At 34.4% G+C, this 24878-nt stretch overlaps 1 protein-coding gene across 1 annotated transcript in view; it reads left to right on the forward strand.

The window, feature by feature from the left end:
- The window catches only part of LOC150110257 (dynein axonemal heavy chain 5-like), a 972373-nt gene that overhangs the window by 15014 nt on the left and 932481 nt on the right, over positions 1–24878 (forward strand). The window contains exons 2-6 of the mRNA XM_090394637.1: positions 778–889; positions 8786–8949; positions 11945–12140; positions 17547–17710; positions 23072–23248. Of these exons, the coding sequence (XP_090250763.1) occupies positions 778–889; positions 8786–8949; positions 11945–12140; positions 17547–17710; positions 23072–23248 (813 nt within the window). The remainder of the gene's footprint in view (positions 1–777; positions 890–8785; positions 8950–11944; positions 12141–17546; positions 17711–23071; positions 23249–24878) is intronic.

Consider the following 24878-nt stretch of genomic DNA (forward strand, 5'->3'; position numbering starts at 1 on the left):
CAATATTTCCTTGGCATTTTAGTGTTTTCTGTTTCACATAAACCGGCAACGACGATTTATTATATTACTTAAAATTTTTAATTTTAAATTTAAATGAAAATTTTATTTCATTTTATTATTATTTTTATGTCAATCTCATATATATATAGTTGAAAACTTATGGTACACTAGTGTCCCATAAGTTTTCCCAGATGAGTCAGAAGTTTAATAATTCAGAAGCATGAAGACTAAATTGTTTTCCTTTCCAAGTGTCTAAGTACTCAGAACTAATATTATAAGGGCAATACTAATCTATAAGGAATAGAGTTAGTTAATATCCCCTTTATTATATGCAGTCATTTCTTATCCACACATACACATACACATCGTCGCCACCATCAACCCTACAAAACAGTCATATTTATTCAGTGTATTCTTTGGCTGTCGTTCGAAAGATATCGTCAATATCTTTTCAGGTATTCTTTTTTTATTATTATTTTATTTACTGAAAAGTTTCTAACTGCAAGTAAATTAAGAATCATTGTTTAATATGTCATGTAACACACGACAGGCTATCGTATGATGATTGCCTCCTGTTACCCTTTAGCACTTCGCCCAAGTAATTCGAAACCAACTCAAAATTAAGATCCAACTTGCTATTCGATATAACTTAATAGGAATTTAATGACTAATTAGTGAGTAGCACCCTTTAAATGTATTCAAATTATCATCAGCTCTCTCTCTCTCTCTCTCTCATCTAATTTATAATTGCAATTTATGTATTTTTTATTTAAATAGAAAAATAAAGAAAAAGAGGTGAAAAAAGTCCTCCATTTAGATTCCCGCCAAGACTACATTGTGTCTTTAATTTCAACGATAGCGGCAGAAGATAAAAAATTGGTTCTGGACCGTAATTTTACCGAGACGATGGTTAAGTATTATACTTTTTATATATTTTTTATGTTTTAATTATAAAAACAGAGATAATTATCCAAGGTTTAAACAATATTTATGCACTCCTTTTATGGATAATTCAAAATTATACCATTTAAATAATTATATAGTATTTAAGTAATATTTATAAATTTAACGATAAACAAATAAAGAAGTATATACCATTTTACAAGATCATATAATAATTAAACAATATTTATCTAGTTAATTTATATAATTTTCAAGTAACAGTTGCTTAAGCTATTTGCGATTTTATCACCGTCGTAATTATTAAGGGGAAAAACCTTCAATGCTTTTATTTGGTATTAAAACTATTAAAGGAGATAATATCTATGTTGTTATTAAAGTTTTCTCTCTGGAGCTTTATAAAATCGAAAAGTGATTAGTACAGTAGTATACGGAAATCAAAACTTTGTACGTAAGTTGTCTTGATATTGTACAACTAAAAGAATACGATCTTCGAAGGATCTGTGTTGTCACATTCATTACTGCTTTAATTAAGGAAGCCACTGATTTCATAATTTTCTTTTTGGTTTATGAATAACTTGCAGTCGTGAGCTGATTTAGGATATGCAGTCCATATATGTCATATAATGTTGCTTGTTATATATCTTTAAGTGAATCCCAGCTACTTATGGTTGTAAACCAACAATATATCGGTGTCCTCGGTGACCTGAGAGTTAAGATAATCCGGAAATTTTGCTTCTAGGAACTAAACATGTAACTTGTCAAGTTAAGATTTCGTATAGATGCGGACATACGCTGATGGAATTTACTACTAGTAAAGACATTTACAAAACATCCAATCACATGGTGGAATTCTCAATCATTTCAGTAACTTGGCCGACGTCTGTATAATATCATACGCACGATCACATAAGATAGATAGAGAGAGAGAGAGAGAGAGAGAGAGAGAGAGAGAGAAATAGTTGTTAAGACAATTGTACTCATGTTTAAAGCATTTATAAAAAATTATTTTGAATTTTCGGTGTTTTTATTTTTTTAGATTGTGTAAGGTAACTCACACGAAAGTCAATTACATTACCCTTGAGAAGCTTCTTTTAAAGTTTCAATAATTAATTATCCTACCTGATAGCCAATTATATAAACATTAGTTTATATAATTGGCTGTCAGGTAGGATAATTTTATTCTTCTTTACAATTGAGGGCTGAATGGTGATATGCAGATGATGCAAAATTGAGGAGAGCTATCAAAAGTAGAGCGAATCCTGTGGCTTTGCAAGAGGACTTGAATACACTGGCTGAATGGGTAAATGAGTGGGGATAGTCAATTCAATGTTACAAAGTGTAAGGTTTTGAAATTTGGGAAGCAAAGATAGGATGTAGAGTACACAGTCGGTGGAAATATCTTGGAAGAGGTAGAGGAGATGAGAGATCTGGGTGTAATTGTAGACAAAGACCTAAAATTTCGGGCATGTTGCTAAAATGGTGAGGACAGCACAGTGGATAATGAGAATGATGCGGAGGGCACTGATTTGTAGAAGTAAGGATGTTATGATTCCCTTGGATAAGGCTTTGATCAGACCACATATGGAGTACTGTGCGCAGATTTGGTCACATGGTTTTCAAAAAGATGAAGATGTGTTGAAAAAGGTTCAGAGACGATTAACTAAGGTGATTTCTTGTCAAAATGCAATTTGCAGAAAATGGTAGATAGAAGGGGGAGAGAGGATTATGATCGAAACATATAAGCTGTTAAGTGGTTATTATCAGATTAATGTCGGGGAGATTTCGCATAGAATGGATGAAGATAAAGAGAAAACAAGAGGGTCATTCCTGGAAGCTGTATAAGGAGAGTGTGAACAAGGGAGTGGGGAGGGTGAGAGCATGTTTTTTGCATGGAAAGTGGTGAGTGATTGGAATGCATTGCCCGAGAGTATGGTGAGCGCAGAGACAGTGAACATATTTAAGGCACTGTATGTATAAAACAGTGGACCTCCTGCGATGAGTCTTTGACTCCATAGAAGTTTTAATAATAATAATAATAATAATAATAATAATAATAATAATAAATAATTATATAATTATATGCTTAATTATATAATTATAAGAATATAATTAAGGATAATTATATTCATCCTTAACATTAATATTATACATATATAATGCACTTATACATAATGGAAGATAGCATTTAACTGTCCTTCCTTAACCGAGTAAACGTAAAAGCAATGAATATGTTTTAAAAATAATGACGAATTGCATACACAATTGTAGAAGTCTAATCGAAGAATGAACAATAGAAATTTGGCACAGAATTTTTGTTATATAAATGTTTGTTATATAACTTTTGTTATGTGTGTGTGTGTATATATATATATATATATATATATATATATATAACCTTCGATATTTTTTTCAGGTAACATATATGAAGAAAACGCTGACTTTACCGTCTTATAGGAGGATGTTTTTTATAGTACAGAAACCATTAGAAGGCGCATCGTGTATGTACCTAAATAACCTGTACTAATATCGCATTTTTTGACATAATATATTATTATCGAAACAAACTGCAGGATGGTTCAATATTCCACGTACAATCTTTGAGAGGAGGTAGAGAACATCAAAATCAACCATATTCACATAGGAAAGCATGACCGGAAACGCCTATTTCTGTATCTTTGTGTACTCACAGGTACACAAAGATACAGAAATAACACAAGGCAGTAAGTAGTGTAAAAAACTTTATTAGGTGTAACTGAACAGTTCAATAGTAGTTGGATACATAATATGGTTTCGCATCATATGCTCAAAGTTACGACCATTAGCAGTGATGCATGCCTGACACCGACGACGCATTGATTGCCGCACATTTACGAAAGTACCTGATGTTCCCGGATATTAGCAGCGGCGATGGCGATTCTTTCCACGAGGTCCTTAGAGGCAACATGCATTTCGTACACCATGGCTTTAAGGGTCCCCACAGAAAGAAATCAATGCTCGATAAATCATGTGAGTGTGGGGGCCATGCAACGGGTCCACCATTCCTAGTCCATCGAGCCCCCAAAGGACCTGTCCAAATACTGAAGCAGGACCTGTCCAAATAAATGCCAAAATGGGCTGGAGCCCTGTCATGTTGGAACCACATCTGCCGACGCACAGTCATTGGAACATTGTTCAGTAAATCCGGCAGAACTTCTTAGAGAAAGGTCCGATTCTTCTGGGAGTCCAGTCGGGGTGGTAACAGATATGGGCCGACTAAATAGTCAGCGACAATACCTGCCCATATATTAATGGCGAAGTGTTGTTGTACAGCATGTGATCGCACAGCGTGTGGGTTCTCATGGACCTATACATAAGCATTGTGATGATTGAAGACCCCTTCGCGGGTAAATGAAGCTTTATCTGTGAACAAAACACAAGTTGGAAAATCCGGGTATACAGCACTTTTCTGCAGAAACCACTCCGAAGATTATCGAAGGATAATCTTCGGCTATCAGTAACTGGACCCGTTGCAGATGAAATGGATGCAAGGACTCAGAGTGCAAAACTTGCAACACTGCATCGAGATATTCCTATAACCGAGGCAACGCCACGTGTGCTTGTCTCTGGATTATTATCCATCGCATGCAACACCTCCTCTTCCATGGCAGGATTTCGCGTCGATCATGGCCGCCCACTATCATGCCCGTTATCCCTGAATGATCGATAGTCACTCAAATTCTGACGCAAATGCACAAACATTTGATGATGCGGTACACGTCTATTTGGGTACCTTTGGCGATACATTCGTACAGCTGCTCGTCCATTACCGTCAGCTAATCCGTAAACGAGGTGCATGTCTGCCATCTCGTCGTTCGTAAAACGACGCATGTATTTCGTACGACGTCGAAAAGCTTGAATGAGGAAGCCCCAAATGCTCACCTGGAGCGCTGGCGAACAGCACAACCTATCACTTTCGGTTGGAGTTTCCGGTCATGCTTTCCTATGTGAATATGGTTGATTTTGATGTTCTCTACCTCCTCTCAAAGTTTCGTGAAAAAACGTGGAATTTTGAACCACCCTGTATATGTTTGGTTATTTATCTAGGAATTCTTTATTATCGTTAAAAAATGATTTGACTTGAATCAGTAATAGAAATTCAGCAATATTCAAAGTTCACTTGTATTATTTGTGAAGTGTTTATCTCATGGTGTCATTCAGCTAGTTAATAATAGTATAATATAATATAATATAATGTAATATAATATAATATAATATAATATAATATAATATAATATAATATAATATAATATAATATAATATAAATGATTAGATAATCAATTAGAGAAAAAATGATACAATGGGCAATCAAAAAAGTAAAGCCTGCTTGTATGGCAGAAGGCGAGTTCTTAAGGGCTTCATATTTGCTCTTCAAATTACAGTTTAGCTTTATAATGACACCATTAATGAATAATTTGTTGTCATTAGGTTATTGAGCCCAGAAAGGGTAAAGTCTTCCAAGAAGTACAGAATAATGTTTGCACAATATTAATAGCAAGTGAAAGAAAAGTGTACAAATGAATGGAAAGGTTTTTAAAAAAGTGAAACCCAATATTCGTAATTCGCAGTAAACGCTGACGATTGCTATCAAAAAGGCTTAGTTTTTATTAGGACAATGTTCAACCTCATTCAGCCAAGGAAACAATTGAAATAATTCAATAACTTATATTTTAAAATACTTCATCTACTCCGAACGTTACCAATATTAATATAATTTATTTTGGTCCTTTAAAATAAGCCCCCCCCCCCTCGGTTTTCATCAATGGATCACATCCGCAAATGTTGTACATATCGGGCATTTAGTGCCATGGATAATCTGGGAACTCTGCTTTAGAGACTGAACATAGTACTTTTTTCCAGCCACTTCAGGCCTTTAATAAGTAAGGTGGTAGTTTCACACTGGGCGACGAAAATCGTCTGCCACCTAAAGACTTTTCGAAAACATCGAAGCCACAGTGAGATCCGACCTACAGTTTATTGATTGGAGAATGTGAACGCTATCCATTTGGCCATACATTCTGGCAATGATGAGAGACTAATCATTGTTGATAGAGATGAGAACTGTTTCTTGTAAATTTTACTGAACATTTTGGTAAGATCAAAGAAACAGTGGATACGAAGAAAGTGAGGCCAGAAATAAAAGGAGCTCGATACAAAGACAAGGAAGCTCGAAGTTATATTATATTATTATAGTATCAAGTATTAATACTTGATACAATAATTATAATTTTGGAAACTCCTGCATTTCGAAGTCCATAATTAGATGTTATTTGCGTTTTCTTTGCTGGGGATTCCTGAAAGTTAATAACTTTCGTGTTGTTTTTAAATTACTTCAACCTGTTCAGAGAACTTTTGCATCAATTTTTCATTAGACTGATTAGCAGTGCGAAACTGTGATAAGGTCGTAACAATTAATATTTACTATAATGATGACGATGCTCAGATTCACGTGCCTGGAAGAACAAATAATTCTGTGCCGTCTTTAAATGAAATTTCTGTAAATCGGCGTTTTGTATTTAAATTTTTGCAATTTTAATTATGGAAGGTTTATAATTTTTATAATTTATAGCGACTAACTTTATAATTTTTATACACTTACAACTTTATAATTTTTTTATAAACATAACTCTTTAATTTTTATATATTATAGCGACTAACGTTATAGTTTACAATGCTTCACTAATGATTAATTGTGGAGATATCTAACTACTGATTTCCAAAGTTAGTTATGGTCTGGGAGAAAAAAAAAGGGCATTAGAGGATTTGTTTTATTTTATTTTATTTATTCCCGACATCCTTGGGTTTATCAATATACCACAGTGTTTAATGGTAATCCAAAGTTTATTGACTACTCAATGAGACATCAATGACCTGCAGTACTCAGTTCAAAATCCAATGTGACCAATGAATCAAATTCAAAATTAAATGTTTAAGTCTTGATATTGATATTTTAACAAATGAAAAATAAATTACATAAAAATTCCTAAAAATCAGAACCATTTTACTTAACCCAAAGTCTGTGTTTACTCTATTGTCAAAATCACATCCAAGTTGTTTTTGGACGAATTATGCGAAAAATGAACCATATTGAAGGTTTAGTTTTAATTTGTAATATTTATAAAGTTTATTTTCGACAAGTTATTAATTGCATTAAATTGTTTTTACAAGTACTTTGTTGTATTTTTAATCTGTTATTATTATTATTATTATGATAGACCTCCAGGGAATCAGAGACTCATCGAGGGAGGCCACATACTCATACACCAGCTATCATACTTATTCTTGAATTCATTCACACTGCTTGCACTCACAACATCCAATGGCAATCCATTCCAATCGCGCACCACCCTCTGAGAGAAAAATCTAGCCTCTCCCCCCTTCTTAGCAGCCTTCATTCTCGGCTTCCAAGAATGTCCTCCTGTCCTTTCCCCACCCTCCATAAATTGAAAAATTCCATCAATTGAAATCCTGCATGACCCTTTCAGAAGTTTGTAAGTCTCAATCATATCACCTCTCTTTCTTGTTTGCTAGTGTCTGCAGTCTACAAATTCTCAATCTATCTTCATAATCAATATTCTACAATCCTGATATCATTTTTAACACGCTCCTTTGCACTCTCTTCAATATATCAAAATCACAACGGACACCAGGAAACCAGACTTGCATACAATAGTCCAAATTAGGTCTTATCAAGTTTACATGTGAACGTTCGTTTCAGTTAAAGACGTCGTCAGAACACGAGAAAAATATCTCTAACATCTAATACAACCATTCCCAATGAATAATTCTCTTTTATTTAAATCATAAAATCAGCTAACGCCTTTTTTGTTCCCGCATGGGGAGTAGGAGAGGCCGTTTTAGTCCTATTTAACTTTTGGAAACTGAGTAGGCAGTTCAATCTCCACTGGTAGCCCAAGACTATCACTAATTAATCGGTACGCAGTGAAGAAGACGGCTAACAAGCGCCACCATCTCGTGTTCCCTAACCTAACACAATATTTTTCCCTAGCCTAACACAATAGTGTGGGTTCAACAGCCGATTTTCTTGAGTTTACGGGACGAGAAACCTAAGTTTCCGGGAGGAAAAACTCGCTTGCCCGTGCCAGAGATCGGCTAACTCGGGAACCGGTCGAGAAAAGGCTTAGAAAATTTTTCGGCGACTAGATTCGAGCCCAAGTCTTTCGTAAAGTGCAAACGAAAGACTTGGTTTTTTCCTTTTTATTTAATTATAACGAAAAATGATATCAACATCAAAAACATTGAGCCTAATTACAAACATAGTTCTCTGTTTAAATTTTAAATATCTTTCATACAATCATAATTAATAACAATAGTTTCATATATTACAAATTTTATTTTCATCCATGCAGAGTATCTTCCAAATCCGGCGTTGCCATTTATTCATTTATATATTAATAGTAATAGAGACGGAGGAAGGAATTCCTAATTAGCTTTTCGTTACAACTTCTTTATACCAATGATTTTTCAGATATTGCTCAATTATTATACACTTCTACATTTTCTGTAGCAATGGTAATATATTTTCTTATCAATTTCTGATAAGAAAATATATTAATTATTTTATTTATATATTAATTCATTTTATGAAAAGCAAAATTTATTAATTTTGCTTTTCATAAAATGTTAATATGTAAATGCACTAGTAAATGAATCAGGATGACAGCAATGATTAAAAAAATCCTTCAGACTGGCTGAATAATTTTGTTATTGAGTTCAATTCAATGTAGCTATATGAGCAAGTATTTATGTATAGTTGCAATGAAATTTACTTTTTTAAATACATTGGGTTTCTAATTTTTATACTGAGTTTTATTTGTATTCGAAGGTCAAATAACCTTCACCCATTTGGTAGAAGGAGTGCGTAATCACGGAATCAAAGTTAATTTAGTGACCAACGACCAAGAGGAGAAACCAATGCTATCAGGAAGATGCTGTTTATTTATAAAAGAGAATAAAGGAGCAGCTATAAAATCAAAAAATATTCATAACGTAAGTACAGAATGCTTCAAATGAATATTATGAACGATGGCACTAACATGCAATAGTTAACCATCTTGTTATTATTATTAAGTATTTGTAATATTAGTAATTTAATCTTGTCGTAAACGTAAACCTTACAACCCGTTTAGGTTTAGGAATGTATTTTTGCATGTAGGCTTGCATGTACCTTTCTAAATACACTGTTTTTTCTAGACTTGAATGAACGACAAGCATTGTTCCCTAACTGAAGAGTTAGGTTAATTAAGGCTGGCATGTATTTTGTTTTTGTATATCTTGAATAAATCTAAATGGACACATGAATCATTCTCCATGTATGAGATAGGAGGAAAGAGGATATTTTAATTGTTATTGTTGTTGTTGTTATGTGCCATCCAATCGTTTTCGATTCCTGGTGATCTTGTAAACAAAGAATCAACCTCTTGTCCTTTCTTTTAGCAGTTTTAAGTTCAAGTTGTAAGATCACTAAACTCATGATTCCTGACTAGAATCACTTCAGGACAGAAAACTGAGCGATGGCTCTACTCAGTGGCAGGCAAACACCTACCACCGAGCAGAACCGGGTCTACTCCCAACCAAGGAAGCAAGCAAGCCAAAAAGACGAAAATTATTTAAACATTATCACTGGGAGCCAGATCCAGGAAGATAGAAAGATCGAATTAATGCAGAAATCACATATTTTCCATATACCAGTAGTAAAAAAGCGTATCACCTTACTATTAAAATATCTGGATCAGAGAGAGTTGCTGAAAGTATTTTTAACAAGAATATAATTTCATGTAAAATATAAAATTATATCTGTCATTATTAGCAATTACTGAAATAAAAAGATTGATTGTTTCATACATTTGTAAAAATAGAGTACCGATATGATTAATTCTTACCAAATCAGATGTTACTGACTAATATTAGGAAGAACAAGCAGTGAAAAAAAAAAGATGGAAAGAGTATGTAGAGGATTTGTATCACAAATAAAAATACATAATATTAAAGGAGAACTTGAAAGAAGAGAATTTGTTCAGGATATTCCATAATAACGAAAAGCCAAGTGATATCAGCAACGGAATAACTGCCGCCTGAAGCTGATGGAGTGTCAATAATTCCACTGGAGAAAGCCAGTGGAATTATTGAGACAAAATGAAGTATTGAACATGAAATTTGTCAACAGGTTTGGACGAAAATATACTTGTCTACAGATTGGAAAAGATCAGTATTCATCCTAATTCCAAAAAAGATAAATAATAATAAAATAAAATCCAGATATTATGAAAATTATGTAGGTAAAGTTATGCAGAAAATGATCCAACAAAGGCTGGAGCCCATATGTGAATAGATAAAAATGCCGCAACAACAGGCAGGCTTTAGGAGAGGTAAAGGACCAAATAGTAAACACGAGATGGATTATAAAAAGAACAAGAGAATTTCAGAAGGAAGTATTCGTCTGTTTTATTGATTATAAGAAAGCTTTTGATTGCGTGGAACAGAAAATACTGTGGATTGTAATGGGGTCAATTGGAATTTCTAAGCATCTAATTATCTTGATAAGAGCTGTATGAAAACTCAAAAAGCTTCAGTAAAAATAATCTTTGGAGAAATAGTGTGCGAGTGGGAAAAGGGGTTCGACAGAGTTGAATACTGTCGTCCTAACTTTTTACTATTTATAGCGAATATATATTATTATGAGAATGGCTGACATAGACAAAGACACAGTTGGAATTAAGATTGCTGGCATAATTTAAGATATGCAGATGACACAACGCTCATAGTAGAAACCAAGGAAGAGCTAAAGGTTGATTCTATTGGTTAAGAGGGAAAGTAACAAAGCTGAACTTAATTTAAACATCAGCAAAACAAAAGTGATAGTTTCTGGTAATTTAAATGAATTTATAATAGAGGGAGATAAAATAGAGATCGTTGAAAGTTATGATTTACTGGGGGGGGAGGGGGTCCAGAAGCAGAAATGATAGCAAGTATTAAATGTAATTAAAAGAAGGGTTAAAAAAGGAGGGGAAAAACTATGTTAAACCTGACAAAAATTATGAAGGATAGGGGTGTGATAAGGCCACAAAAGTTAGAATTGTCAAGGCAATGATATTTTCAGTAGTGATGTATGGATGTGAAAGCTGGATTATTAAGAAGAAAGACAGAAAGCCAATTGATTCATTTCAATTATGGGCGTAGATGAGACTATTAAGAAGAAGAGGAAGATCCCAAAAGAGTTGGATGGACAACATAAAAGAAATCTCACTGAGCGACCCGAAATTCATTTCGGGTCGCTCAATGAGATTTAGAGTGATCTTGTAGATCACCTAGAATTTTTGAAGAGGTATCCCTGCACTTTAACAGCGCCTCAATAAAGGTCGAAAACGATCTTGTTAGTAATATTTTCTATAATGCATAGCAAATGCACGATCAAAGGGAAGTGTGCTTTGCATTATGAGATATTAAGTAAATAGATGTAAAATCAAAATAGTCTTTGTATACAAGTACTCTAGTCGTGAAGATACTACACGAGCAAATTTTGTTTGTTTTCGCTTGGATAAAGCATTAACGAGAATATAATTTCTTTGTCGAGAATAATTTGGATTCCTGAACAAATTCTCTCCTTTCAAATTCTCCTTTCAATATCGCCACTTCCCCCACTGTCAGTGGGGGCTGGTGACGATATCGACTTGTGTGAAATATTCAAATCCCCGATATATAACTTAACGTTATAGCAATAGCATTAATCACTCTTTTTTTAATGAATGTACACCCATCGAATAAACTTGTGAATTGATTCCATTATTGAACTTAATCAGCAGTGGCATAACTATAACTTTTGGGTTGTTGCAATTCTTTGGACTTCTCGATGCTTCTAAAAGTATAGCTGAATCTATTAAAGCCCTCGAAGTGTCTTCACGTTGCAGAATTTCGCTGTAGTAGTAGTAGTTATGCCATTGTTTATCAGCATGAAGACGTTTCATATATTACTCTTTCTGTGTAGGTGTTCTTATGCACATCTCTTAATGTATCAAGTACTTATTTATTCGGTGCTTTACGTCGCCTATTGAAGCTTGTTTATCTTCCATACGTGGAAATCACAATGGATAAAGCTCTCGCTGCAAATCCTAGCGAAGATGACAAGGCACTTCGTGATGAAGTTTTGTACGGATTTGGGTCAATACTCGATTGCTTGAAAGGTAAGATGACCGCTTATTTCCCCTACATTATTTTATAATTTAATACAGAGTGTTTCAAAAAGAATGTCCCGATTTGAAAATTGTAATTGTAATTGTGGTAATCATTTGTAATTGTAATTGTACTTGTGATTGTAATTGTGGTGAGTAAAACTTTAGGCCTTACTTCATACTTGGTAATTTATTTTGTAACTGTATCACATTTTCATAATTAAATATAATTATTTTAAATCAGGTCATTCTCTTTGAAACACCCTGTATTGTAAATTTAATAAATTTCTTAAATTTAATAAACTGATTACTTTGATTTCAGTATTAAATAAATTTAATATTGAAATATTAACATTCAGTACAATATTCCGTTTGTTTTATATCTCCCAGATTTAAGCTGTCCTTTGCAATTGTACGGTCCTAATCTCATCTTCTCCGCCAGCCTGGTTGACCGAGTGGTTAGCGTACCTGCTCTCCAACCAACAGGTCGCGGGTTAAAAATCCCGTTGCGTGCATAGATGTTTCTGATTGTCTTACCTTATGTGCTGCTACAACCTTTGACATGGCGTAGTATGACCTTTGCTGTACTTGTGTCATTAAAACCATAAAACATCATCTTTAATTAACAAGCTAAGTCTAATGGCCTGTCACGAAACACTAACTTAGCTTCATATAAACCTGATTAATATAATGGATAATCGTGTCTATTTAGTTTGCTGTCTTTCAGAGCATGTATTATCTGTCCGATTATTCTGTTTTATTGGATCAATAACCTCTCCATCTTAGTTATAGCGGCTAACTCACCATCGAATTCCGTATGGGACTTTCCTCGTTTAGGACGTTCTTGTGTTAATTAATCTTATTCGAAATTAATACATATCTCTAAAATCAAAGGCATACTCGCTACTGACTGAGCTAAGGTTCGCACTCGAGGAATCAGCTGTGAAAACTCGATGTTACAAATGACTCATGGTCATTTTAAGCTATACGCAATTCGCAGGTTGTCCTAAAAGCAAAAAAAAAAAAAATGTAACGCTCTGAAATCAGCATTTATGAAGCATATGATCACGTTGTTCTTCAGTAGATATTGATTTATAATTACTGAGGCGATAAAAACCATAAAGCCAATATCCGTGTCACTGTATATGTTCTCCTACCAGTCTCTGTGTAAAAATTCGATTTTCTAGGAATACAGATCTTATCGCAATTGGCTAACTCACCTTTATCTGGTAAGCCATTATAAGTCCTTATGTTGGCAGGATTTGAACTCAAGTCTTCTGAAAAACAAATGTCGCATTACTCTTGCGACAGTGGTGGATTTGCGTTCTCGTATACTTGAGCCATCTCCGAAGCTCAGTTAGTAAAGACGAAGCACTTTGGCTGGAAAGAGCTGGGTTCGAATTCTGTCTAAGAAGCGAAAAACTTTGAATATGAGTTAACTAGGATGAAAAATCCTTGTGTCAGGGGAAAACTTTCCAGAAACACGGATTTTTCATCCCACAAACAGATTACGTGAACACACCTATCTACAGACACAAAATACTTATCCATTAGAGAGATGCAGCAGAGGAATAGCAGGCCAGTTGCATTAAAATTGCCTAAAATACCTAATCAGAATATTCAACCCATCTTGGATAGACGGGAATTGGATAGATGGTAGTTGAACCAGAGGATGATGGTACATGAACCAAACCTTCTAGTTGTTAGGCATCCTGATTTTTGCGTTTAATACAAAGTTGTTAGGTATCCCAATTTTTGTGGGATTAGCTTAAATTGGAACATTTTCCTTTTCCTGTCTTACATATTTCTTATGTCCAGTTTTTGAATACATTTCTTCAACTTTAAAAATTTCATCATAATATCAGCTAGCTATTTCTAAGGCAATGAATATGATTTCGATAAAAAATATGAGGCTGAAAAAAATACTTATGAATGAGTCGCTCATTCTTCACAATACGTTTCATATAATTGTCATTGTGTTGTGTACTGAATTTGATTTTTTGTTCCATGCTCCTACTTCTCCATAATTAAAATAACATGTGATTTTCTGTAAAGTACCGATTTGCGATTTCACAAATCTAACTGATTAGTTTGCCGGATAGTTTTGATGCTTGTGTAAACATAAAAAAAAATATTTCTTAAAACATTGTAGACATAATTACACATGCTGTAGAAAAAGAGTCAAGTACGAGTGTTTCATTTGTCTTCTGATCGCCGAAAGAAACAAAATTTGTTTCTTTTTTTTTTTTTTTTCGATTTGATCATCGAGAAGTAAAAATATAATTTATCACTATTTCTGAAGGTGAAAATAATGGAAGCTATTTATTATAAATCCCGAAAACGCTTTTTCTTCGTCCCGTAAACTCAAGAAAATCGATAGCAGAATCTACACTATTTCAGACAATAGTATATTGTCTGAAATAGATTCTTATGTTATGGTTAGAGAATGTGTTATGGCAAATCGGAATGAGAAGGAGATATTTGTCTGCTTTCTTTTTGCCAAATGCCATTTAAAAATAGTGATAATGTTGCGCAAGTTATCTCTTATTGGCTAACGGTGGAGCCTGACTGCTCCTTAGGTTCCAGTAGATAATTCATACAACAAACACTCACGAGAGAATGTCTGATAATGATCTCACAGTTTATGTTAATGATCTTCAACTCACAATGCATGGCACATTGAAAGAAGGATCTAAGACTGCAAAAAAGTGTATGTAAACACTACCAAAAAAGCAGACTATACCGCTGCTGATTAGTATCATTTCGCTTTATCATAAAAAAATTAGAGGATCATTTGTGACTTATAAATGGCGCCACGGAGCATGAGCAGCGATGTCAAGAACTACGAACTGAAGCGAAACAAAACAAAGTTTTGTAGAGTCGAAAGCCAGTACGGAACACTAACGAGGGGGGGGGGAATACTACTCTAGTATAACATCTCAACTATATACAGAGTGAGTCTATCCCTTCCCCGTGGCATAACTTTTAAAGGTGCACTCTTCACTTCAAAACTTACCAAAAGGTCCCAATAAACATTAATCCCAAAAACCTTTCATTTCAACGATATGTAGTTGTAGTACGAAAGCGAACAATATGCAAAGCAGTAGGCCCAAAATGATGAATTTGTAAATAACCAGAATCGTATGCAAGATGTGCCTAGATTTGCGTCCAGTCAAATTCATCTTAAGCAGGTAACATTTGCTCTTCGTTTTTTAGTGTTTTTTTTTAAATCATACGTCAGTAGTTTGCAATGGAAGATAAGTTCATGTTTCTGAATTGGTTAATATGCACCATTACTATGGCCTTGCCAACGGAAATGCACAAACGCGTCTGCTTTTTCAAGACTTTCCTGGTCGTTGAATTCCATGCTCTTGAAAGTTCACTAGTATTAATCACCACCTTTGTAAGAGTAGCACTACTTTTGTACCACGAATTCAAGGATTGTGACAAAAACCGTGAGGGGTACTCGAAACTGTGTAAAATATACTGCTTCAGGTTGCATAGTCTCCCAAGCAGTTATACGGAAGGTTCTTCATGAAAATCGGCTTTATCCTATCATTTCTTTCATTTCTTTATCCTATCATTATCTTTTACAAGATGATTATCGTCCTGTAAAGTATAGTATTTTATCAGTGATCTCTGTAACAAGTATGCTGGTCTAACGATTTCTTTCCTGTGTACTTTTCACAAACGAGACAATATTCGCTCAAGATGCTTTTCAGTTATCAAAACAATTGGCCCAATCAGTTATTCAGTCAACGCATCAGTAGCAATTCTCCACGAAAGCAGGGGCAGGTATCTTTGGAGACAGATTAATGGAAAGTGTTAATCCGTCTACGAAGAGGCTTACATGACCCTTACACAGCGACTTCTTGCAAAACATAAAAAATATCTTCCATGATGTACTGGATGACGTTCCCTTGGCATGCAGTAGAAACATGGTTTATGATTGACAGAGCTTCACCACACTGGTCGAAGTGTGCCTATTATATGGTCTTCTCCTAGGAGACCATGTGGTTGATATACTTTTTATTGTTCGGGCCATTTGAAATCATTAAAATACTCTACCAAGTGGATAATATAGACAAACTGCAGGAACACGTTGAATATACATACACTGTCATAAGATATCAGCTAAGAACTTTCAAACAGGAATGTTGTCTGTGGTGAGACCTCTTAACAGCTGCATGGTTGTCAATGTTGAGACGTCTCATCTGGAAAAGATAATTTTGAATACCTACTGTGAGGCACATTCATGCAACAATGTTTCATTTCTTGTCAGCTATAAAGGAATTTATTTCTTGATATTTTGCTTTCAATCTTCATTGCGGGTTGTCGGTGTTTGTGCTGCAACCACAAATGGCCGTATTTCGGAAATGTAAATTTTGAGACCTCAGGCGTAGATACACCTTTAAAGTTTATGGAAGGATGGAGGATCACCATGTACAGTGGCGCACCCAGAGGGGGGGGCTAGGAGTCCTGCCCCCCCCACAGAAAAAAGGAAAAAACACTAGAAAATTTTCCAAAAATCTTTTTCCTAATTAAAATTCATTTTTTATTTTATTTATGTTGTGTCGTGTCTTCTATTTCTATACTATTTATGAATTAACGATCATTGCAGATGCTCAGTCATAGGTCGTATGCGATGCGTATTCTCAAATCGTCTACTCAACTCGCTACCCCCCCCCCCCCAAGATTAAATCCTGAGTGCACTACTGACCATGTATATTCATATATATGCGTACGACTGATGGAGAGTAAGATGCGTTAACTGTATTGCAAATGAAACTGCAGCTGTTTAAAGTAGATTGCACAAATCACCAGTTATGATGACTATTTAATAATTACAAGCAAGGATAGTGATTTATGAAAACGTCGCACCAGTAGATTCCTCTGCTCAGAGCAGCAGTGGATTGCTAAGTAAACAAATTTGAATTATTCAAAACAAACTAAGATCACGAGACGAATGTAATTAAGTCTGTTAATTGCATGCTTATTCACGACGACTGTTTTTTGTTTGTTTGTTTTGTTTTGCAAGATGAAATCCCCCCCCACCCACCTCTCCTCAATCTCATTAAGACCGACTAGAGAGAGAGAGAGAGAGAGAGAAATATAACTAATCTACTCTCCTGATTTTTTTCGTTATTTGTTTTAGGGGTATCATTGTACAGGTTGATCGCTTGGTTGTTATAAGGGAGAAGGTTCCCTGCCCCCATTTCAAATTGGCTTGCCACACAGACACCTTCCTATATAGATAAGCATTTGGACATTATTAAATAACAAGTAACATTTCATTACTAGGAAATAATTATTATTATAAGAACTTTAAAAATTTTATATAATGTATGCCAATTAATTCATTATTTAATTAAGTGTCCAATAAAAATTCAGTAACACGTTTTGTTATTTTCTTTCAAGTTGCCCATATTAGCATGACACGAGGAGTTATTCTGAGGGAATGCCGTGATTTCGATTTAAGTGAAGTTAAAACAATTGATGACTGCGTCCAGTTTTCGAAAAAGCCAGATGTCGTTGCTGCAATTGAGCGCTGTATGAAAGTATGGATGACGCAAGCTGAACATGTTAGTAAAATAAATGATAAATTTCTTTATTTAAAATAAAAGACTCCTATAACAGAACTCAAACTGACAAGAATGAGTGTTGAGAGTTGTTTTATTAACTTTTAATTTATTGAAAATAAAATTGGGATTTAATTTGATTCTTCTAATCAATGACGATTGGTCAGTGACTCGTCAAAATTAAGTTTAAAAGCTAATATAATAATGAAAATGCTCATTGTACTGTGTCTTTTGCGGAAGTTATACATAAAAGAATCGTATAAAAATGTGAAGATACTTTTAAAAAATTAAAAATAAATAAATAAATATTTATGTACACTGTTGAATGTAGAGTGTAGATGGAATGTTAAGTAGCATAGACGGTGAGTTGTGCGCCTTCCCCGCGATGAGTCCATGGACTCCTTTACAGGTGTCTCGTAATAATAATATTTTTATTCATTGCTAGAATATTTACAAATATATGTACAATAGTTATCTTGAGTATAATTTTATATAAAATTTTTCTACATTGGATTTCAGTTAATAATTTTAATTTTAATAACACTCTTTGCCTCTGTATTATGCATTTACAACACATGTTCTAATATTAACAGTGATGATTATACAGAATTTTTTTTTAGTGAATAACTTATATAATAGTAATAATTTGGGAGGCATTTCTGATTTCTTTTTCGAAATAAGCTCTGCAAAGATTTCTTCTTTGCAGAGCTTATCTGAGGAAGATAATAGATGGTGGTGGTTTCGTGGTTGTTTCTATACTGGTCACAGGCCAGGTGTTGATTTTACTGTTTGTTGGTATGTGTTTTATGTGTAAGGCTTCAACTGTTATCACACAGTTTAACTTTTTTTTTTTTTGCAAGTAAGGTCGGATTTGGATATGGTGTGTCTGTTTGTGTCCTTGTAGTGGTGTTTTTTGAGAGGGATTTGTCATAGGTTTTGTGTGTGTGTGTGTGTGTGTGTGTGTGTGTGTGTGTGTGTGTGTGTGTGTGTGTGTGTGTGTGTGTGTGTGTGTGTGTGTGTGAGAGAGAGAGAGAGAGAGAAAGAGAGAGAGAGAGAGAGAGAGAAAGAGAGAGAGAGAGAGAGAGAGAGAAACAGGAATTTCTCTCATTTTCATTCTCGCTATAATATTTATATAGCGCCTGTTTCAGCTCTCTGTATATCCCAAGGTTTCTGTCGTCGAACGGCAGTTTGTTTGTTATGTCAGGTACGTAGAAGTTTCGGGTGGCTTTAGCGTATTTGATTGTTGTGTAGTTTGTTGACTGTGGTCTCGTTATCTGGTATGTTGTTCTGGTTACTCTATAGGTTGGGCTGTAGTAATGTTTAATAATAATAATAATAATAATTTCTCTAAGGCCTTTTAATTTTCCAAAGAAAAGCCAGAGTTATGACTATGGCTATGGATTGTTTAGAATCACAGCCAAAACAACTAAGGCTATTGAGCCAGGGTATTATGTCTGTAAATTGCGTGTGTTCTTTCATCAGTGGTGGCCTGTACATAAGCACTGCGACACTGTAGCACCCCCAAGGAAAAAATGAAAAAATTAAATTTTGTTTGTGTTTATAAATAATAACAACGCTTACGAGATTATATAAATGCAATACAACATATTAAAGGTTAGAGCTTATATTTCGACATTGATTGAATAGTTAATAATTGAAATTGCTCTATTAACGCTTTAGATTACGAAACAAATGGACTGTGATCTAACGCGGATATTCGTTTGCGCTTGTCATTGCACGTTACGTCATTCCCACACTGTTCAAATGGCAGTGTATCTTTAGCATGCTTACGCACGTTATTTCTGTGAGATATGAAACGTTTATTATTGGTGCATGTGCATGGTGAACTATTTTTTGTAAATCTTATTTTATTTTGTTAAAATAACATATAATTATTTATTTATTATAGATACAAGGCTGAATTATGACGAGTGTCACTGTTGAAAATATGAAAAGAATTATATTTTTTCAGTCATCGTTACACGAAACAAATGCACTGCGATCTAACGCCGATATTCGTTTGCACTTATCATTGCACATTACGTCATTAGATATACTGCCGTTTGGGCAATGTATTTGTACTTGCCGTTTGGGCAATGTACTTGCGCTCATTAATTCTGTGAGATATGAAACGTTTATTATTGGCATGTGTTCATAAAAAAAAATCAGCTAAAGCCTTTTTTCCCGTATATAGGGAATAGGCGAGGCGGTGTTTAGCCCTATCTAACTTTTGGAGACTAAGTGGGCAGTTCAATCTCCACTGGTACCCAATCAGAGATAGCTGGCCCAAGGTTATCACTAATTAGACGGCACGCAGTGAAGAGATCGGCTCAACAAGTGCCGCCATCTCGTGGTCCCTAACCCTAACACTCGTATTTAATGTCTGAAATAATGTGGGTTCTACGGTCGATTTTCTTGAGTTTACGGGACGAAAAACCCGAGTTTTCGAGAGGAAAAACCCGCTTGCCCATGCCAGAGATCGACTACATCGGGAACCGGTCGAAAAAAGGCTTAGAAAAATTTCTCTAGTCGCCGACTAGACTCGAAATCAAGTCTTTCTTCATGCGGTCAAGCGCCGTGGTATGCAAACACCACATTCACTGAGCTACACGGGTTGTGTTGGTAATAAATTATTTTTTGTAAATCTTATTTTATTTTGTTAAAATAACATAGAATTATTTATTTATTATAGATAGAAGAATGAATTATGACGAGCGTCACTGTTGAAAATATGAAAAGAATTATATTATTTTTTCAATTATCGTTACACGAAACAAATGTACTGCGTTCTAACGCCGATATTCGTTTCCGCTTGTCATTGCTATTGAATTTTTTCCTCCACTTAAAATTTTTACCGGCTGCCACTGATTTTCATCCTATTTACCTGCAGAGCGAGTGAAAACTTTGTCACTTACATGTGAGATCGGCTAAGTCAGATTCAGATTAAAAAACCTTTATAATGTTTCTTCCCATCTCAAACGGGATTTGAACCCACGTCTTTCCAACCAAAAGACTCGATACTGGATTACAAATTTTCAATAGCCAGAGCTCTTTTAGTCCTAAAAGACTGGTTTTCAAACTAACTTTTGGAAACCGGTTTTCACCTTTAGTTGTCAGCGACTAAGATACTGAGTTCATAGCTGCCTTTGATTTTGAAGAAGTCGGTACGAAACTGCAACCTCAAAACATTTTTTTTTCTGAAAAAGTGTGATTTATACGATTGATTTTTCTGAGTTGCTGTGTTAAAACCCGAGTAGCTAAGGGAGGGGGGAGATCCGAAACGCCCGAGCCTAAGACCGATTAACTCTGGAATCGGCTTAAAAATAGAATACATAAATAAACTAAAGAAATTTCCTCCAGTTGAAAAGCAGGATCGATCCTCTATTGTAGAAAAAAAACGATTAGTCTAAATACTATATTAATCTAAATACCATATGTAGGAATCCGAAATTTATGAGATTCTTCTGGTTATTAAAAAAAAAGTTACAGTAAATACTCTCCTCCCCCCCCCTTTTTTTATGCGAATGGAACATCCTAGCCAAAATCACTTTAGTCACCGCATTCAAAGAGAATGGCCGTATTCATTCTTTGCAAATTTTAATTGGAAAATAATTGACAATATTGTTTAATTTGGGCTTGGCTTTTGGTTCCAGTAGTAAAATTGTGATGAATCGATCTAATCGCAAGTCCCCAAAATCTTTTCGTATCACATCGCTTCTTCACCTCAAGTTAAGCTGCGCCACTTAAAAATTTTTTGTTAAAGTAACGATAACGATGTGAAAGGATTTATTGTATTTGAAGAATAAGTTTTCAATTCGAAATCAAAACAAATTCTAAGTTTAAAAATATTAAAGTCAAGTTAATTATCCTTGAAATCAAAAAATGATGAAAATGAATGAAAAGAATAATGAAAGATGTTCGGAAAACAGCTTGGAATGCTTTAGAAGTTGTAGGCAAGAATTTTTTTGAAGAAATACGAATAGAAAATACAGCACTTTGAGGAGCTATACAAAATCTGTTGAAAGTTTCCCAAACAATAACATGTAATATGCTCTTAAAATACATTATTCGCTTATTTTTCCACTTCTTTCCGATGAACTTGGGAGCAGTCAGTAATGAGAACGGCGAAAGATTCCGTCAAAGATAAATCAAGTATGGAAAACATACTTGTGGTAATGGCATTCGGCTTTTCAGGTAGATTACCGCTTGGCTCTGATCACGGTTGAAAACACCGTGTATAAACGTCAAGATAGAAACGTCGTAATTTTTTCAAAAAAAAATTATATATATATATAATATTTAAATTTATTTGAATATTATATATATAAAACATCTATAAAACATGTATAAATAAAATAAACACATTTATTTGAAGAAAAGAAATAAAATTTTCGATTTGTTGATTAGCTGAAATGAAAGCGCACTTTTTTTTCTTTTTTTTTATGACCAGGTGATTATAATTACACTATGAAAGATCAATCTGTGGCACACCCCCATCGTTTTTGAATGGCTATCGTGATGAAGATGAGAAAAAAGCAAAATTGACTGAGCAGCTATTTTAGGAAATGAATAATATTAAATCATTAAAAATAAAGAAAACGCAATACCGGAACAGTTTAGCGGATTAGCACTGAATCAGCTAAAGCTACCAGTTGATGAATTGTTGTGCTCTCATTAGCGACTTTCTTTAGTTCGATTTCTTGGCAACGAGAGGAAAGTCTAGAAAACTCAGCTATGGTTGAAAAATTGCAGAATATAACACGCAAGATAAGCTTGTGTACGATTCGTTGACAGATCGTAGTGTGATATTTTTATTTTGAAACATGCGATTTTTTTTATTATCTTGTGGGTTACTTGTATTTAAGCTACAAAATATTTGAAACCATCCATCGCTGTGGAATATAATTCCATTCATATTCAAAATTAAGATGCTTGTATAGCCTAGTTCGCAACGTTTTTTGTTTCATAATGCGAAACCACTAGAAGTGAGATCGCTACGAGTTCAGTTCTAGTCGCCAACTACTACTTTTTTTCTACTAATTTTCCAGACATTTTTGTAGTTGGTTCCTGAATTTATTAGCAAAATCGACTACAGAATCATGCGATGACAGCAGTTGCCATTGATAGTCATGGTGTCAACATTGATGACTCCTAAAGCATTCGGCTTCCTCTTCCCTCACGGTCGATTTCCAAAAGTTAATTAAAAAGAGCTTCATCTACTTCCTTTGGGGGAATCAAAAAGCATTAGAGGACATTATTTATAAACATAAGTAACTTAAAAAAAAAAGCAAAGTGTTGGTTAGCTATATCTTGTGATTTAACCTACTATTTTAAAATGACTTCATTTTCTTATTTTTTCCATAGCTGTTAGCCGAGAGCTCTTATATCAGGAGAGAAACTGAAGAGATGGGTCCCAGAGCAGAACTGGAATATTGGAAAATTAGGAAAGCCAAATTTGGACATATTATATTCCAAATCCAGAGTGATAAATTTCGTATGGCTTACTTCATTCTAAAAGCTGCCCTGTCTAAACTTCTAAAGGTGGGATATTTAAAGAGAAATTAAAAGTTGAATGTTAACACGATTATTGCATATTTGAAAATTATGGAGATAACTACTGTGTTTGAATAAAAACTTTAGTTTAATATAACTAAAATCTACATTCGACGTTTCGCTTTATGTCAAGGTCATCTTCTGGAGCATATAATTATACACAGAAAACAAGCTACACTACAATCCAACAGGCTTGTTAAAGTTACTGACTAACCGCTAGAACAATTGTTGGCCTGACCTCTGGTGAAAGAAAAAAAAATTATACATCAACGCTAGAGTCCTATTATTAGTGTTATCTGTTGGTTGTAGACATACATTGGGCGCAACAACAAGTCTATGTATCTATCTATATACATATATTAACATCATAATTATGCATGTACATTCCAGCCAGTTGGTATGGAATGGTTTCTAATACTAGCTGAAGATTGGCTAGAGTCCTGACTTATGCTGGATCTTATATATTAGGTGGGCTGAATGTGTGCCATCCAGATCCTTGGAATTTTCATGCCATCTTTATTGTTGATATTTGGGTGGTTTATCAGGATTTCGCAGGCTTCCTTAAATTTCTTTTCATACCAGGTTTTTGTGTGGTGTAAAGAGTGGTGCTTTTCCAGTTGATTTGATGTAAGGTGTTGAGTGCGTGGTCTGAGAGGCCTGCTTCACCATAATAGTTATATTTAATGTGTCTAATGTGTTCTTTCTTCCGTATAGGGATTGTCCGTCCTGTTTCACCAATGTACGGTAAGTTACAGTTGCAGCGGATGCAATAGACTCCAGGATGTGCCAATGGGAGGAGAGGATCCTTAGAGGAGCTGAATATGGTTTTAAGTTTAGTGGGTGGTTTAAAGGTGGCATTGAGGTTATAATGTAGGATTATGTTGATTTTTTCTGATAACCCTTTAATGTATGGGATGGCTATGGTTTTACTGTAATCTAGATTCGTTTTTCTTGTTGTTTTATGGAGTATTTTATTAATAGTATTTTTGTTATAGCCATTATTTATGAATGTGTCGCTGATGATTTTTAGTTCTTGTTTCAGGGATTGCTGGTTAGAGCAAATTGTTGTAGCTCTGTTTTTAAGGGTGTTAATGACTCCATATTTTTGTGATTGGTGGTGGTATGAATTAGCATGTATGTATTGGCCAGTGTGTGTCGGTTTTCGGTAGACCATGAAGGATAGACTGCCTGAAGGAAGACGTGTGACTAGTGTCCCTTTATCATGTCTCAGTCCCTTTATCATGTTGTTTAAAGTTCAGGGGCAAAAAGATATGCTCTCTAATTCGATACTGCTCTTTTTTATTGTTTACAAAGTTAAATAGTTAGGGTAAAGGAGCCAGATTTCATGCTACAGGTTAATGTAAAGAAAATGTGACGAGAGTTGATATCTACTCCAAAGTCAACTACGAGGTTTCTTCCGTATCCCAACAGTAAAATAAATACATAACTAATTTTAAAAAATATATAATATTTTTATTTATATCATTCATACAAGGTATGTAGGGGGTTAATTAATTAAGATACAATAAAATTCAAATTTGGAATTATTTGTAACATAATTTTTAACTGATAAAAAAGTTCTAATTCAGTAAAATACATTTAACATCTGTATTTCAGC

Source organism: Typopeltis vanoorti, chromosome 1, assembly GCF_054136105.1.
Source record: "Typopeltis vanoorti isolate ZY-2024b chromosome 1, IOZ_Tvanoo_1.0, whole genome shotgun sequence".
In the NCBI taxonomy this organism is placed as follows: domain Eukaryota; kingdom Metazoa; phylum Arthropoda; class Arachnida; order Uropygi; family Thelyphonidae; genus Typopeltis; species Typopeltis vanoorti.